The sequence below is a fragment of the Cetorhinus maximus genome, chromosome 4 (assembly GCF_964194155.1).
Source record: "Cetorhinus maximus chromosome 4, sCetMax3.hap1.1, whole genome shotgun sequence".
In the NCBI taxonomy this organism is placed as follows: Eukaryota; Metazoa; Chordata; class Chondrichthyes; order Lamniformes; family Cetorhinidae; genus Cetorhinus; species Cetorhinus maximus.
The window spans coordinates 41,390,701-41,407,297 of record NC_135882.1 but is presented as its reverse complement, the minus strand read 5'-3'; the positions used below and the strand labels follow the sequence as shown (position 1 = coordinate 41,407,297).

Below are 16,597 nucleotides of genomic sequence, written 5' to 3'. Positions count from 1 at the left end.
TCATAGCAGGTGCCCTGGCACAATCTTCCAATGCTCTTTGGATCTGGCATTGATGCCAGAAGACTGGAGGGTTGCAAATATCACATCCTTATTCAAAAAATAGGGGATAAACAGGTAACGATTGAACATCAGCAGTAGGGAAACTTCTAGAGACAATAAACTGGGACAAAGTTGTCAGCTCGAGGAACATACAAATTAGGAGGAATAGGCCTACTGTGTTGTAATTTAGTACATATTTGCTAAAGGAAAATCATTTCTGGCTAACTTGATTTGAGTTCTTCAACAAAATAATGGAGAACGTTGATGAAGGTAGTGCAGCTGATGTTGTGTATACAGGCTTTCAGAAAGCATTTGAAAAGGTGCTACACAATAGAATTGCTGGCAAAATTGAAGCCCATTGGATTAATAGATGCAGTGGCAGCACAGGTATGACATTGGCTTAGAGACAGAAAGCAAAGTAGTAGCACGCTGAACAATTACTTTGCAGACTGGTGGGAAGTATACAGTTGTGTTCACCAGGGATCGTTATTAGAACCATTGCTCTTTTTGATATTCATTAATAACCTGGACTTGGGTATCAAGGGCATAACTTCAAAGTTTGAAGCTAACATGAAGTTTGGAAATGTCACGAAAAATGAGGACATAGACTTGTGAAATAAGCAGACATAAGGTAAATAAATTTTAATGCAGAGAAATGTCAAATGACGTTTTTCCTTCCAAAATTAAGCAGTGGCAATATAAGCTAAAAGTTAAAAATTTTAAAGGGGGTGCAGGAACAGAGAGAACTGGAGATTCACGTACAAAAATGTTCCAAAAGCAAAATACTGTAGATGTGAGACTGAGGAAGAAAAAAGGGGCCATCATTCTGCAGGTCATCAGTTTGTTCCCAGTAAACAGTCAGAGGGAGATAGAAAAACAAATATGTAGGCAAATTGCAGAGGTTCAGAAACAGAAGAGCAGTAACAGGAGGGGATTTCAACTGTCTTTACTATTCACTGCGATTAATTCAGTATAAAAGGTATAGAGGGCACAAAATTCTTAAAACATATCCAGAAGAGTTTCTTCAGCCAGTCCACAGCGAGTCCCCAACAAGAGAAGGGACAGTTTGGACTTAGTTGTAGGGAATCAATCTGGGCAAACGGAAGGGACATCAGTGAGAGAGCATTTTAATGATAATGATGATAAGTCCGTTAAATTTAGAGTTGTTATGGAAGACAATATAGACCAAGGGTAAAAGTTTAAAATTAGGAACGGCCAATGTTACAAAGCCGTGATGTGATTTGGCAAAAGTGGACTGGAAACAGCTACTTGAAGGTAAATCAGTGTCAGAGCAGTGGGAAGTACTAAAGGAGGATATAAAGACAGTTCAGAACAAATATGCTCCCACAAATAAGAAGGGTGGGACTTTCAAATCTAGACCCTCCCCCTGGATATTAAAGACTAAACAGAGTAGGATAAGGCAAAAAAAGAAAGTTCAAGTCAGATACAAAAAGCTCAATATTGCAGAAAACCTAGAGGAGCGCAGGAGTGAAATTAAAAAGGAAATTAGGAAAGTAAAGAGAAGAAATGAAAAAATATTGGCAAGTAAAATCAAGGAAACCCAAAGATGTTTTATGAACACAAAGAGCAAGAGGACAACTAAGGAAAGGTTAGGGTTGAGAAGAGACCAAAAATGTGTGTGGAAGTGCAAGGCACTGGTACAGTCCTTCATGAAGGAGTCGGGAGTTAAAAGAGCACGAGAACGGCAGAGACTGAAAGCGTAGCTGGAGAGTCAAAAAAGTGCGAGAAGGGGATGAGACTGAGAGTGGAGTTGGAAAGTTAGAAGAGCGTGAGAAGGAGTGAGACTGAGAGCTTAGCCAGAGAGTTAAAAGAGCGTGAGAAGAGGCGAGACTGACAGCGGAGTCGGGTGTTAGAGTGCGAGTAGGGACGAGACTGAGATAAACACAGTAAATTGTAGTATACATATGAATTATTCTAAATTAAGATATTAATTAAAATAAATTAGTAAATACTGTAATAAACGCTTTATATAAAGTGTAAGGTATGACAGTGCAGCTCGGCCACGTGTAATGTGCATCTTGCAGGATGTGGGAAGTCGTGCAGGCACAAAGTGACTGCAACTGCAGGAAGTGCCACCAGCTACAGAAATTTGAGCTCTGAGTTACGGAGCTTGAGCAGCTGAAGTCACTGTGGTGCAGTCACAAGGCTGAGGATTACTTGGATAGCACATTTAGAGGTGGTAACACTGCAGCTAAGAAGTACACAGGCAGAGAGGGAATGGGTGACCACCAGAGTACCTAAGAGAAACAGGCAGGTAATGCAGGAATCCCTTAGGCTATCTCGCTCTCTAACCGCTTGTCCATTTTGGATAATGTGAGCAAGATGGTTCCTCAGAGGACTGTAGCAAGAGCCACGTCTATGGCACCACAGGTGGCTCAGCTCACAATAGGGGAGGAGGAAGAGTGGACGTGCTATAGTAGTAGGGGATTCCATAGTTCGGGGAGTAGACTGGTGTGGACGTGACTCCAGGATGGTAAGTTGCTTCCCTCATGCCAGGGTCAAGAAAGTCACAGAACGGATGCAGGACATTCTTTTACGGGAGGGTGAAAAGCCAGAGGTCGTGGACCACATTGGGACCAATAACATAGGTAGAAAAATGGACGAGGTCCTGAAAGCAGATTTTAGTGAGTTATGAAGGGAATTAAAAAGCAGGACTTCAAGAGCATTAATCTCTGGATTATTCCCAATGCTACGTGCTAGTGAGCATAAGAATGGGAAGATTGAGCAATTCAAACCTGGTTGGAGAAATGGAGTATGAGGGAGGGCTTTAGATTTCTGAGGCATTGGGGCCGGTTCTGGGGTAAGTGGGACCTGTACAAGAAGGACGGGTTACACCTTAACAGGACTGGGACTAGTGTCCTCATAGGGAGATTTGCTCGTACTGTTGGGGAGGGTTTAAACTAGATTGGCAGGGGGGGTAGGTACCTGAGTGGAAATTCAGAGTGCAGAGGAGAAGAACTGGCAGTGGGAAGTAGTGAAGTATCAACTGTTAACGAGGACATATCAGAGAAATGTATCAAGGAGAGTTTGATAGAATTAGAGTAGGCAATAGTAAGTCATTAGGTGGGGTCAGAATAAGCAGGGGGGCAAAAACGTCTAAATCAGGGCTAATGTGCATGTATGTGAATGCATGGAGTGCAATTTATAAGATTGGTGAACTGCAGGCACAGGTTGAAAAATGGAATTATGATATTATTGCTACAACAGAGTCCTGGCTCAAAGGAGGACAGGACTGGGCGTTAAATATTCCTGGCTGCAAGGTATTTAGGAGAGACAGGAAAGTAAGAAAAGGACAGGGGACGTGGCAATATTGGTTAAAAATGGCAACACAGTACTGGAGAGAGAGGATGTTCCAGAGGGGTCAAGGACAGAATCTCTCTGGCTAGAGGTAAGGAATAGGAAAGGTGCAATAACATTGATTGGTGTAGTATATAGACCACCAACTAGTGGAAGGGATGTGGAGAAGCAAATTTGCAAAGAAAGTATGGAGAGGTACAAGAATTATAGAGTAATCATAATGGGGGACTTTAATTATGCAAATATAGACTGGGATGGGAATTGTACAAAGGGACAAGAGGGGTGAGAGTTCCTGGATTATGTTCAAGATAGTTTTCTACAGCTGTATGTTTCCAGTCCAACAAGGGGATATGTAGTTTTGGACCTGGTTCTGGGGAATGAGTTGGTTCAAATGGATCAAATATCAGTGGGAGAGCCTCCATTGTATCATAAGGTTTAGGTTAATCATGGAGAAGGGCAGAGAACAATCCAGAGCAGGGATAATTAATTGGCCAACTTCAATGGGATGAGAATACATCTGAGTCGAGTGAGTTGGAATCAAATGTTGGCAGAAAAGAGAGTGGCTGAACAATGGGCCACCTTCAAAGAAAAAGTATTGCAGCCAATGTCAAGGTATATTCCCTTGAAGGGGAAAGGTAGGACAAATAAACCCAGAGCTCCCTGGATGACGAGAGAGATAGAGGTGAAAATAGAAAGGAAGAAATGCGCATACAACAGATTTCAGGCAGAAAATACAATGGAGAATCAGGCTGAATATAGAAGAACCAGAGGGGAAGTGAAGAAACTAATAAAAAAAAGCAAGGAGAGAGCATGAAAAGAGGCTGGCACTGAACATAAAAGGGAATCCCAAGGCCTTCTATAAGCATGTAAATAGTAAAAGGGTAGTAAAAGAAAGAGAAGGGCCGATCAGGGACAAAAAGGGGACTTGCATGTGGAGGTTGGAGAAATAGCGGAGGTGTTGAACGAGTACTTTGCATCTGACTTTACAAATGAAGAGCTTGCTCCCCAGGCTGAGGTGAGAAAGGAGGTAATTGGTACACTAGACGAATTTACAATTGAGAAGGAGCAGGTGTTAGAAAGGCTATCTTTACTTAAAAATAGATAAGGTACCAGGACTGGATGAGATGCATCCAAGGGTACTGAGGGAAGTGAGAGCGGAAATTGCAGTACCACTTGTGATAATCTTCCAGTCTTCCTTAGACACAGGAGAGGTACCAGAGGACTGGAGGATTGGAAATGTTACACCCTTGTTTAAAAAGGGGTGCAAGGATAAAGCTGGCAACTACAGGCCAGTCGGCTTGACCTCAGTGGTAGGGAAACTTCTGGAAACTATAGTATGGGATAAAATCAATAGTGACTTAGACAAGTGCAGGATAATTAAGGGAAGCCAGCATGGATTCATCAAGGGAAAATCATGTTTAACTAACTTGCTGGAGTTTTTTGAGGAGGTAACAGAGAATGTTGAGAAAGGAAATGCTGTCGATGTGGTGTATATGGATTTTCAAAACGCATTTGATACAGTGCCACACAACAGACTTGTGAGCAAAATTCTAAGTCAAGGAATAAAAGGGAAAGTAGGCACTTAGATAAGAAATTGACTGAGTGACAGGAAACAGAGAGTAGTGATAAATGGTTGTTTTTCAGATTGGTGGAGGGCTTGTAGTGGAGTTCCTCAGGGGTCAGTGTTGGGACCTTTGCTCTTCCTGATGTATATCAATGACCTAGTGGTGTGCAGGGCATGATTTCAAAATTTGCAGATGATGCCAAGATTGGAAATGTTGTCAACTGTGATGGGGATAGTCTTGAACTTCAAAAGGACATAGACATGTGGTGGATTGGACAGAAAAGTTCAATACAGAGAAGCGTGAGGTGATTCATTTTGGCAGGAAAGATATGGTGAGACAGTATAACATAAAAGGAGAGCCCCTAAAGGAGGTGTAGGAACAGAGGGACCTCGGTGAATACATAAATAGGTCACTGGAGATGGCAGGTCATGTTGAGAGAGCAGTTAAAGCATATAGTATTTTTGGCTTTATTAATAGGGGCATTGAGTACAAAGGTAAGGAGGTCATGTTGAACTTGTACAAGACACTACTTAGGCCTCATCTGGAGTACTGCGCCCAGTTCTAGGCGCCATACTTGTGGAAGGATGTGAAGGCATTGGAGAGAGTAGAGAGGAGATTCTCAAGAATGATTCCCGGGATGAATAACTGTAACTATGAGGAAAGATTGGAGAGATTGGGACTGTTTATCTTGGCGAAAAGGCGACTGAGAGCAGTAAATAAAAACATTAAATGCTGGAAAAACACAGATGCTGTCAGACCTGCTGAGGAAAGAGAAACAGAGTTAAGGTTTCAAGTCTGTATGACCCTTCTTCAGAGCTGAAGAGAAACAGAAATATGATGAAATTTATGCTGCTTAAGGGAGGTGGAGCAGGTAAAGCTGGATAGAAGGCCAGCGATAGGTGGGGGCTAAGGAGAGATTGACAAAGATGTCATGGACAAAAAGACAAAGGGAGTGTTAATGGTAGTGGTAATGGCTAAAGGAGGTGCTGATTGCGGCAAAAAAGTAAGAAAGCAGAATGTGTTAATAGCAGAACAAGGGTAAGCACTCTGGAAAGAGCAACATGAACAAGTGACAGATAGCCCTTTTTGGGGGTGGGGAGGGAGCGATGGTGGGGGAAAAAAGGATGGAAAAAGGGATAAAAAAGGGATTTAAAAGGGGATAAAACAATGAATAAATGAATAAAAATGAAAATAAGTGGATAAAAAATAAAAATAAATTTAGAAAAAGAGATTAAAAACAGGGTGAAAATAGAGGAGTGTGTTCATGGTCTGAAGTTTTTGAACTCAATGTTAAGTCCTGAAGGTTGTAGAGTGCTTAGTCGGAAGATGAGGTGCTGTTCCTCCAGTTTGCGTTGAGCTTCACTGGAACATTGCAGCAAGCCAAGGGGACATGTGGGCATGAGAGCAAGGTGGTGTGTTGAAACGGCAAGCAACAGGAAGGTTTGGGTCATGCTTGCGGACAGACTGGAGGCAAGGTGGTCACCCAGTCTGCGTTTGGTCTCCCCAATTTAGAGGAGACCACATTGGGAGCAGTGAATGCAGTACACCAAATAGAGGGAGTTGCAAGTGAAGTGCTGCTTCACCTGAAAGGAGTGTTTGGGCCCTTGGACTGTGGGGAAGGAGGAGGTAAAGGGGCAAGAGTTGCACCCTCTGCGATTGCATGGGAAGGTGCCATGGGAAGGGGATGAGGTGTTGGGGGTGATGGAGGAGTGGACCAGGGTGTCCTGGAGGAAATGGTCCCTACGGAATGCTGACAGGGGGGTGAGGGGAAGATGTGTTTGGTGGTGGCATCACGCTGGAGTTGGCAGAAATGGTGGAGGATGATCCTCTGAATGCCGAGGCTGGGGTGAAAAGGGAGGACAAGGGGGACCCTACCATGGTTCTGGGAGGGAGGGGAAGATGTGAGGGCAGAGGCACGGGAGAGGGATCGGATACAGTTGAGGGCCCTGTAACCACAGTGGAGGGAAACCTCGGTTAAGGAAGAAGGAAGACATGTAAGAAGTGCCGTTTTGGAAAGTGGCATCATCAGAACAGATGTGACGGAGGTGAAGGAACTGAGAGAATGGGATGGAGTCCCTACAGGAAGTGGGGTGTGAGGAGCTGTAGTCCAGGTAGCTGTGGGAGTAAGTAGGCTTGTAATGGGTATTGGTGGACAGTCTATCACCAGAAATGGAGACAGAGAAGTCAAGGAAGGGAAGGGAAGTGTCGGGGATGGACCATGTGAAGGTGATAGAGGGGTGGAAATTGGAAGCTGAGAGGACACTTGATAGAGGTATTCAAGATCCTGAGGGGTATAGACAGGGTAAATAAAGAAAAACTGTTCCCACTCAAGAGAACATCAAGAACTGGAGGACACAGGTTCAAAATAATTGGCAAAAGGAGTAAGTGTGATGTGAGGAAAATATTTTTTCACCTAGAGAGTGGTTGGAGTCTGGAACAAACTTCCTGAAAGGGTGGTGGAGGCAGGTTCGATTGAGGTATTCAAAAGGGAATTGGATTGCTACCTGAAAAGAGAGAATGTGCAAGGTTACAGGGATAAGGCAGGAGAGTGGGACTAGGTGGAATGCTCTTTCAGAGAGCCAGTGCGGACTTGATGGGCGGAATGGCCTCCTTCTGCACTGTAAAGATAATGTGATAGATACTGTGGGCAGAATATTACGCTTGGCGTGCAGGTGCGCGCCCCAGTGTAAAATGATGCACAATGACGTCAGGCGTTTGTCCTGGAGTCATCGCACGCCCGGGTGGTATTTTGTTCGGCACAATGCACTGGAGTCAGCTGCACGCCCGTCGATAATATTAAGGCCATTAACAATCTAATTAAATTCAAATCTACACTGCCCGTCCAACCTTACGGTTGGCGAGCAAGCAAAAAGGCTAAGCGACCTTTACATTTTTTAGGAAACCTCATCCACGAGTGGGATGAGGTTTCTTAAAGCAAATAAACATTAAATAAAAACTTTATTTTGGAATTAAAAGCATGTCCCATCTCATGTGACACATGATTTATTAAATTTTTACCATCTTTATTAATTTTTTTAAACAGTGCTTCAATCTCCCTGAGGCAGCTCCGTGCCTCAAGGAGATTGAAGCGCTCTTTCTCGCACATGCGTGAACTGAGCACGAGGTCCGGCTCGCCCTCCTTCCCCCGCCCGCAAAGGCAACGCTCAGCGCTGCCGGTTGCGATCCACACAGGGCGGGCCTGAATTGGCCCGCTCGCGTGAAATCGCGGTGCGGAGCCAATTGCAGGCGGTGGTCAGCTTCCCAACCACCCCCACCCGCCGAGCACCCCCGCCAAGGGCAAAATCCTGCCCTATGAATACTTTGCATCTGTTTTCACAAAAATGTTGGGGGGTGGTGGGGGTGCAGTGGGTTGAAGAAGCAGACATTGTAGTTAAGGAGGAGGAGTGTGAAATATTGAGTGGGATAAACAAAATGAGGGAAAAAATATTATGCTACTTAGCATCCCTGAGAGTGGATAACTCCCTAGGGCTGGATGAAACCTGGCCTAGGCTATCACAAGAGATAAGGGAAGAAATAGGGGAGACAATGACCATCATTTTCCAATCCTCTCTGTTCACAGGCATGCTGGTGAAAGGCTGGAGGATTACTAACATTGTAACTTTGTTTACAAAGAGAGGAAGGTAAAGCTCAAGTAATTGCAGGCCAGGCAGCCCAACCTCAGTGGTGGGCAAATTAATGGAAAAAAATTCTGAGAGACTTAAGGCTTAATTTAGAAATGCATGGGATTCATCAAGGACAGCATGGATTTGTTACGGGAAGGTAGTGTCTGACTAAAGATCGGATGGCTTGGCCTTGTTTTCTTTGGAAGAGGGGGTTGAGGGCAGATTTAATTGAGGTGTATAAAATAATGAGGGGCCAAGATGGAGTGGATGGGAAGGAGCTATTTCCATTAGCAGCGAGATCAATAACTGGGGGTGTAGATTTAAAATAGAATGATTAGAGGGGTGTAACAGCGGGAGGGTGGAACTGAATGCCTGAAAGGGTGGTGGTAGCAGGAATCCTTATCACATTTAAAAAGCACTTAGATATGCACTTGTTGAGGTGCTGTAGCCTACCGGGCTATGGACCAAGAGCAGGAAGATGGGATTAGGCTGGATTGCTCTTTCTTGGGTGGCAGATGGGCTGAATGGCCTCATTCTCTGCTCTAATTATTTTCTATGATTCTAATGGTTTTAATAAAAAGAAGCACAAGTTCACACAAATCAAAGGCATCAGATTGCATGGAACTGAATTCGAATCCCGATCGACAGTTATCTGAGCAAAGCATCCAGAAAGCTGCCACTTTTTTCATAAACCAAAGGCCATGGGGACATTCCTCAACTATTGCTTCCATGAAAGACTGGCAGAAAGCAGCAACATGGGACTCTGCATGAACTTGATCGAGCAGCCTTTACAGACATCACACACATCCCAACATGCTAGAAATGTGAATTGTGCAATGCAATCCTTCAAGGTGAAGATTTCCCTAGTGGTCAGCAGGATAACTAGATTAAAGCACATCGTACATCTCCGAGGCCCTCGCAAGAGGCACAGATATGGTGTCTCAAACTGGAAACCTCGGGACTGATGCTGTCTGGGGTTTCGGGTCAGAAGGCTCAGGCCGAGCGAATCAGGTTGGGTGAAGGGTCACTCGTTGCGTGGGAATAAACCGGCGTACAAGCAGCGAAGGGGATAACTAGTCCTGGGCCAATTTAGTGTCTAGCCGAATTGCGCAGTTAAGTTTTTTTTTTATTTTGCTCAATTAAAATTGATGCTTGCAACATTCTAAAGATGTCTGGTTTTTGGGCAACCCTAGTATTTGAACAACTGGATTTGAGACATTGTACCTGTGCTGATGATGACCGAGGGGCAGACAGATGCTGTGCCAGATTGAAGAATCAACCTGAGGTAGGACAGCCTCTCCCATCTAGGCAAGCTAGTTAAGACAGAGTTAGTAGGTCGTTTCATAAACTGTGCTTTCCTCAGTCAAAAGAAGACCAATAGCAATGATGCATTTCTTATACCTTAATCTTGTGGAAATGAACCTCACTGCTAACAGAATTTGATCACAAAGCTCATAAAAGCGTAAGTGCCAGTTGGGGGAAAAAAGGGAATTTGACAGAACATCTTCAAGTTAGACTTCTTGACCTCGAACAACCCTTTGTGCCTCAAAGACATTGTAAATGTGCCCTCATCTTACCTCTACTGAGGAACAGAGGTAAAGCTCAAAGCAATGGTTCTACAAAGTGGCAATGAATAATTGATGCAAGTGCTAGTGCAATTAATTGCCAGTAATCATGTCCCAATGAGTGACTGGGTTAATTTTGAAGCATGTGGAGAACAATAACAGCAATTTACATTTATTTATATGGCACCTTTAACATAATGAAACATCCCAAGGTGCTTCACAGGAGCATTATAAAACAAGTTTGACATTAAACCAACATAAGGAGATATTAGGTCAGATAACTGCTTGATCAAAAAGGTAGGTTTTAGGGAGGAGTGTCTTAAAGGAGGAAAGCGAGGTAGAGAGGCATGGAGTTATAGGGAGCAAATAGGAAGAAAAGCCAGTGCAACTTATTCTCTAGCTATAATTAGATAGATAAGAATGGAACCACATGTGAGAGCAATCCCACCCAGCTGAATGGCAGTGGAGAGGTGATGGACGAGGATGGTGTGGTCAACTGTGTCAAAGGCTACAAACAGATCAAAAAGTTCGAGGAGGGAAAGTTTACCTTTGTCAAAGCCACATAGGATGTCATTTGTGACATTGATAAGAGCAGATTCAGTACTATGGCAGGGGCGGAAATCTGATTGGAGGAATTCAAATAATAATAAAAAATAAGAAAGGTGAGTGTTGAATAAAAGTTAATGTCGAATGGTAAGAAATAAAGTTCAATAGAAGTATCATGTTTTTAAATTCATGTAAAGTGCATATATTTGCATCCAGAAGAAACAAACATCAGATTTTGGGTGTCTGAACATTACCTTTCGACAGCCAGAGCAGCTTCATTGTATAATTCACCACGACAGAGCATTTTGAGCGCCAATTCAAATTTGTGCACTTGCTCAAAGCATCTCGCAGACTGTCTATAACACTGAGCTTTTCTGTACAAGCAAGCTGCATCTCCCACCTAAGAGATTAAGGGGGAGAAAAGAAAATGAGCCTGAACATTAAGTTGGGGAATTTATGTAAATTATTTTAAAAATTAATTTTAAGAATGTAGGTATCACTAAGGCCAGCGTTTATTGCGATCCCTAGTTGCAGTTGAGTAGGTGGTGGTAAGCCGCCTTCTTGAGCCATTACAGTCCTTTGTAGTGAAGTACTTCCACAGTACAGTTAGGTAGGGACTTCCAGACGTTTAACCTAGCGGCAATGAAAGAACAATGATATATGTCCAGGTTGGGGTGGTGTGTGACTTGGAAAGGAACTTAGAGGCGACAGTATTCCCATGTACTTGCTCTGCTTATCCTTCTAGGTGGTAGAAGTCATGGGTTTGGCAGGTTCTGCTGAAGCAGCCTTAGTGAGTTATTGTAGTACATCTCATAGATGGCACACCCTGCAGCCATGGTACTCTCGTGGTGGGGGGAGTGGATGTTAAAGATTATGGATGTTGCACCTGACATGTCAATGCTAAATGAATTTCAGTCAATCAAGGAAACAGAAACTTTGTCCCATGTGCAAAAGTTTCATCCATTATATAATGCAGTGAAAACAAGGGGTGGTCTGGGAACTACAGCTGTTATATAAACCAAGAACCCTAGTACAAATAACAATCACATGCCTTTCCTAATTTCTCAAGTAGTTCTGCACAGAGCTTGTATTCCTTTGCGTTTCTTAAACACTTCAGTGACAGTTTCGGCACTTTGCACTCCAGGTAAGTTTTGGCCAGCTGGAGGTATTCATTTTGAATTTCCCTGAAAAGAGCAAAAAAAAATACTTTATCCACCTTTATTGCAAAAACATTTTCATTTTTGTAAAAGAAACCCTTCGGTAGTTCACAAGGCCTATAAGGGAGGCTGCATCCTTAGTCTGCATCGTTTCTCAAAGCTCAATGTCACTGGGCGTCTACACACCAAAACGGCAAGATGTCGATTTAGCAAATGAAGAATATTAATCAGTCATGTCGTGCTTTACCTAATTATATACAGCTTTGTGCCCAAAAATTGGTAGATATGTTTCAGATCTCTTCCTGCTTGCTTCAGAATTTGCTTCCAAGTTTCTTTCTTGTATCTCAAATCTGGTATCTCCTCCCTCTCCTATTGCTACAGTGACAGCCTCAGCTCCCAGTAACATTCTTAACTGTTTCGCCAGGTAGCAAGACTTGCAAAGACTAGTATACTGGGAGAGGGGCAAGGGATTATCCTGAAAGACTGCATGGAGTGGAAAAATTAATCACTTTAGGAAGACTCAGGGATAAGGAGCAACTCTGAGGACTGTTAAATCCCACATGGAAAATAAAAGGCATCAGAACAGCTTTGGCGGAGACAGTATTACACTGTGCCAAGAGCTAGAACCAAACACGCCAGTGAAGGTAGTGAATCAGAGCATGCCTGTAGATTTCCAACCTGTGCTCCTGGCTGGCATGCTCCATTCAAAAAATAGAATCAATGTACTACCAAAGTTCTGACAAAAGGTCATTGATCTGAAATGTTAACACTGTTTCTCTTCCAATTTTTTCTGTCTTTATTTCAGATTTCCAGCAACCGGAGCATTTTGCTTTTGTACGACCAAAGAGTTTGGGTGAGCTATGCAATTTTTTATTTCTAGTCTTGTTTCAAAAATGCATTGTGTTGCAAGTCAAATCAAAGAATAACTGTGCAGTATAGCAAAAGCTGGAAACCAAGGGAATCTTACCTCTGGCTTCTTTTTTTGACCTGGACATTGAGAACGGCATCGTGTGCTACTGCCAGTTTCTCTTTTTCCAAATCCCCACCTTTCTGGTAGCATTTGGCAGCAACCTAAAAAATGAAAAATAAATTTTTATAACGAAAATAGAAATCATATCATTTGTGTAAACCTAGTTATAAGATAGCATTAATTCTAACATTCCTGGTTAATTAAATAGCTGTGTGCATCAACATACCAAGCACCTACCTGTCTCAACAGAAAACTGGAAATATTACTTCATCAGATAAACTTTTGGTGGAATCTTACGGAGATGATTGGGGTCTCAGCTGCTAGCTGAATGGCTGGCGAGACCCCTGCACCTTCTCTTTTCAAGAAGGCCAGCTACATCTTGTGTCACTCAAACACTTAATAGGCCAGCAGTGGGCCTTCCCCTGGGGATCAGGGCCCCAGTGGCAGAAGTTCTGCCCACCAAGAGCTGCCAGCCAATGAGAGGCCAACAGCTCTTTTGTACTCAACAGCGCCATCAGGTAAGTGATGGCTGCTACCGATACGACACTCACCATTGGTCTCAGGTCGAGGAGGGACCCAGGCACAGATGAGTGATGGCGGGAAGGGGTCCACTGCAAGGGCAGTGGTTGGCACCCAGTGGGACCCTTTTTCTGATGTAGAGTCCCCGACAGTCACTGAAGTGCCTGAACAAGGACCTCCCCACCTCAGCAGCCCGCAAACATACCAGAGTTTGCTTGTCATGTTTCTCACATGGCTAGACCCCGGCGGTCGCTGGGTTGATGCCAGTGGTGTAGGACAAGGCCCTTAATTGGACATGATTTCCCCATTTAAGGGCCACAATTGGCAGCAGGACAGGATGGCCGTCCATGGGCGTTCCTGTTCCGGACCTAATCAGGGTGGAGGTGGGATACAGTGACTAGACATCCCAGTTTGGCCAAGACAGTCCAGGTTTTTCACTAAATGTTTTGGTGTTCCTCTCCAAATTGCTCAAATGTCCAGTTTTCAGCTCTGCTGAGGCCCATCCCCTTTAACCTGTCCCTCGCGTCCCATTTTTATTTCCATTGGTAGTATATGGGAGAGGCAAACATAATCGTTTTTTTTTTAAAGTAGATTTTTAAATCGTAAGTCGTTAATAGGGCCGAGCTGATATTTGGAAATCGACCAATCAGCAGGCCTGTGACGAAAGTCTTTCGCTGGCAGGTCACGTTTTGTCCAATCAGAGGGAACGTTGGGCCTGCAGAAAGTCAAAGAGGTGTGCTGTGAAAGAACGAGAGTGGAAAAGAGGAACATTGTCCTATGGTTTGAATCATATCTGACAGTGGCTGCCGGTTGGGGTCTACAGCAATGGAGAGGAGTAAGAAATGACTGATGAGTTGGAGTGAGTGCGAAATGGTAAGCAGGGATCCGAGCTTCACCCCAGGTGCTCAGTGGTTGGCGCACCCCTGCTTCACCCATCGTTTGTTATTCAGTGTTTCATTCGCCACCGGCTAGGCGAGTTGTTCCGTAGGATGTTTGTTCTGGGCTGTGTATTTCCTCTGTGCGAGGCCGGTCTGCTGTCACTGAGCCTGCTGATTTAACCTGTGGTGATGATAAGGAGGGATATTCATGGCTCTTATTGAGAAGGCATTTTTGCACAGGCTGTCAATTGAAAACAGCCTCTGGGTTTTCATTGAATTGAAACTAGTTTCCTAGAGTCTGTTGGATCATCAGTCAGTTTGAAATAATAGTTTAAAGACTCCCAGTTTTATTTATCATGTGCATCACATACTTTCTGTGTTGACTGCCTTCAAAAATTGGGTGCCTTAATAGTGTTGCCAACTCAGACTGGACATATTCTGGAAGATGATGAAGAACATGATCTCTTACCTTCAACTGCCCCTCCCCCAGACTCCTGCCATTGGTCACCCAACATCTTAATCATCAGGAAGCACACCTTCCCCCAAGGCTTTTTCAATGTGTCCTAGTTCTGACCTTTGAAAATCTGGTCGCCCTCAGGCAGGGTCCCCACCTGCACCCTCCTGCCTGGTTAAATGCCCTTCCCACTGAACTAGCCATGGGTGAGGGCAGAAGTTTCTGCCCTTTGTCTCATTTATCTAACAAAATTTGCATTTGTATAGTGCCCTTAATGTAGAAAAACATCCCACGTCATTTCACAGCAGCGTAATCCAACAAAAGAATTGACACCTAGCCAAACATGGAGGCACAGTAAAGTGACCAAACAAAATCTTGGTCAAAGAGGACATCTTAAAGGAGGAGTGGGAGATCAGGAGATTTATGGAGAGATTCCAGAGCTTGGAACATAGACTTCTGAGGAAAATAATATTTTTAATATTGCTGATAACTTTTCTTCTGTAGCCTTTTTATACAGCAAGAAAATCCGACTCAGCAGTGATATTTATTAATGAATACTTGCTAGTAAAGTTATTAAGGGATTAAATTCATTGAACAGAAGTGCTGGGAATTGGGTATTAGAACCAGACAAACCAGTCTGTAATAGAAACAGAAAATGCTAGAAAAACTCAGGTCTGACAGCATCTGCGGAGAGAGAAACAGAGTTAATGTTTTGAGTCCGTATAACCCTTCCGACTAGTCTGTGATAGTTCGTGATATGGTATGTCTCACACACCATTTCAAGTATAGACAATGAAAGTCATTTGGATCTTTCTGTGAATCACATTATGCATATCTGGTTTATTCATCTGAGCTTAGCAGGAGCTAGTCTGAAGGGAAAGCCCATCCAGGGGTGATAGCCAGTTTAATTGGCAGATAAAAGCAAAATACTGCGGATGCTAGAAATCTGAAACAAAAACAAAAACTGCTGGAAAAACTCAGCCGGTCTGACAGCATCTGTGGAGAGGAAGACAGAGTTAACGTTTCGAGTCCATATGACTCTTCTTCAGAACTAAAGAGAAATAGAAATGTGGTGAAATATAAGCTGTTTAAGGGGGGTGGGACAGGTGGAGCTGGATAGAGGGCCACTTTATTGTAAAATCTTTACGGGAGATCTTGGGACAGGATCAGAAACCAACATACTAACTTCCCATCAAGTCAGGAAACAAAGGAGAGGTTAGTGCTTGACCTCAATCAGTTGAGAGGAATCTGCAAAGGTAGAAAGGCAGAATGTGTACATATGCAGCTAAATATATAGCCAGTCTGACTGGAGAAATGGCTGTCCAGAAAAATTATAATTAGTCTTCAATCAGGGAATGTTGTTTAAAATGTTACAAGAAGCCTTAGTGAATTAAATTTAAGTGACACAAGATTTACTATAAAGTTATTCTGTATGTTAATTTATCAATTGATAAATGAACCAATTTTTATTGATTTACATTTGACTTCATTTCACTAAAGTGTTAATTGGTCTGCCTTTCCAAAAGCTGAAAAAGTACATATATGGCAGAATGTGTGTGATTACAGTATCCAGTTCGTATCATATTGTTACATCACCCAGGTCACACTGTTGTACAACCAGGTATTAAACAAATCCTGATCACAGTTTACAGGAGAAAATAGGATCACTGAATCCAAACAAAGAGTACATAGTATAAACCCTAAAATCGTAACAAGAACTGTTTGATGTTTCACATGCCCTGAGTTGATTGAAAATGCTGCATAAAATAACATTTGGGATACAGTATATTAGTCATTTGAAGCATGATGATGTGATAATTATAGCATCCTTGGGAGGAACAGATGACATTTCGCCTATGGCTCCCAAAGTTCTCCACCACTGGGGTTCTCATGTCATGTCGTACGCTACAACAGTGACTAAGCACTTGATTGGTTGTAAAGCATTTTGGGATGTCTTGAAGCT

General features: G+C 43.2%; 1 protein-coding gene across 2 annotated transcripts in view; it reads right to left on the bottom strand.

Moving 5' to 3' along the window:
• Nucleotides 1-16,597, bottom strand: part of LOC144679580 (TPR and ankyrin repeat-containing protein 1-like) — a 135,978-nt gene that overhangs the window by 13,560 nt on the left and 105,821 nt on the right. For both annotated transcript variants that reach the window (XM_078540099.1, XM_078540098.1), the window contains 3 exons: nt 12,781-12,884; nt 11,708-11,840; nt 10,911-11,056 (listed from right to left, as the gene is read on the bottom strand). In XM_078540099.1, the coding sequence (XP_078396225.1) occupies nt 10,911-11,056; nt 11,708-11,840; nt 12,781-12,884 (383 nt within the window). The remainder of the gene's footprint in view (nt 1-10,910; nt 11,057-11,707; nt 11,841-12,780; nt 12,885-16,597) is intronic.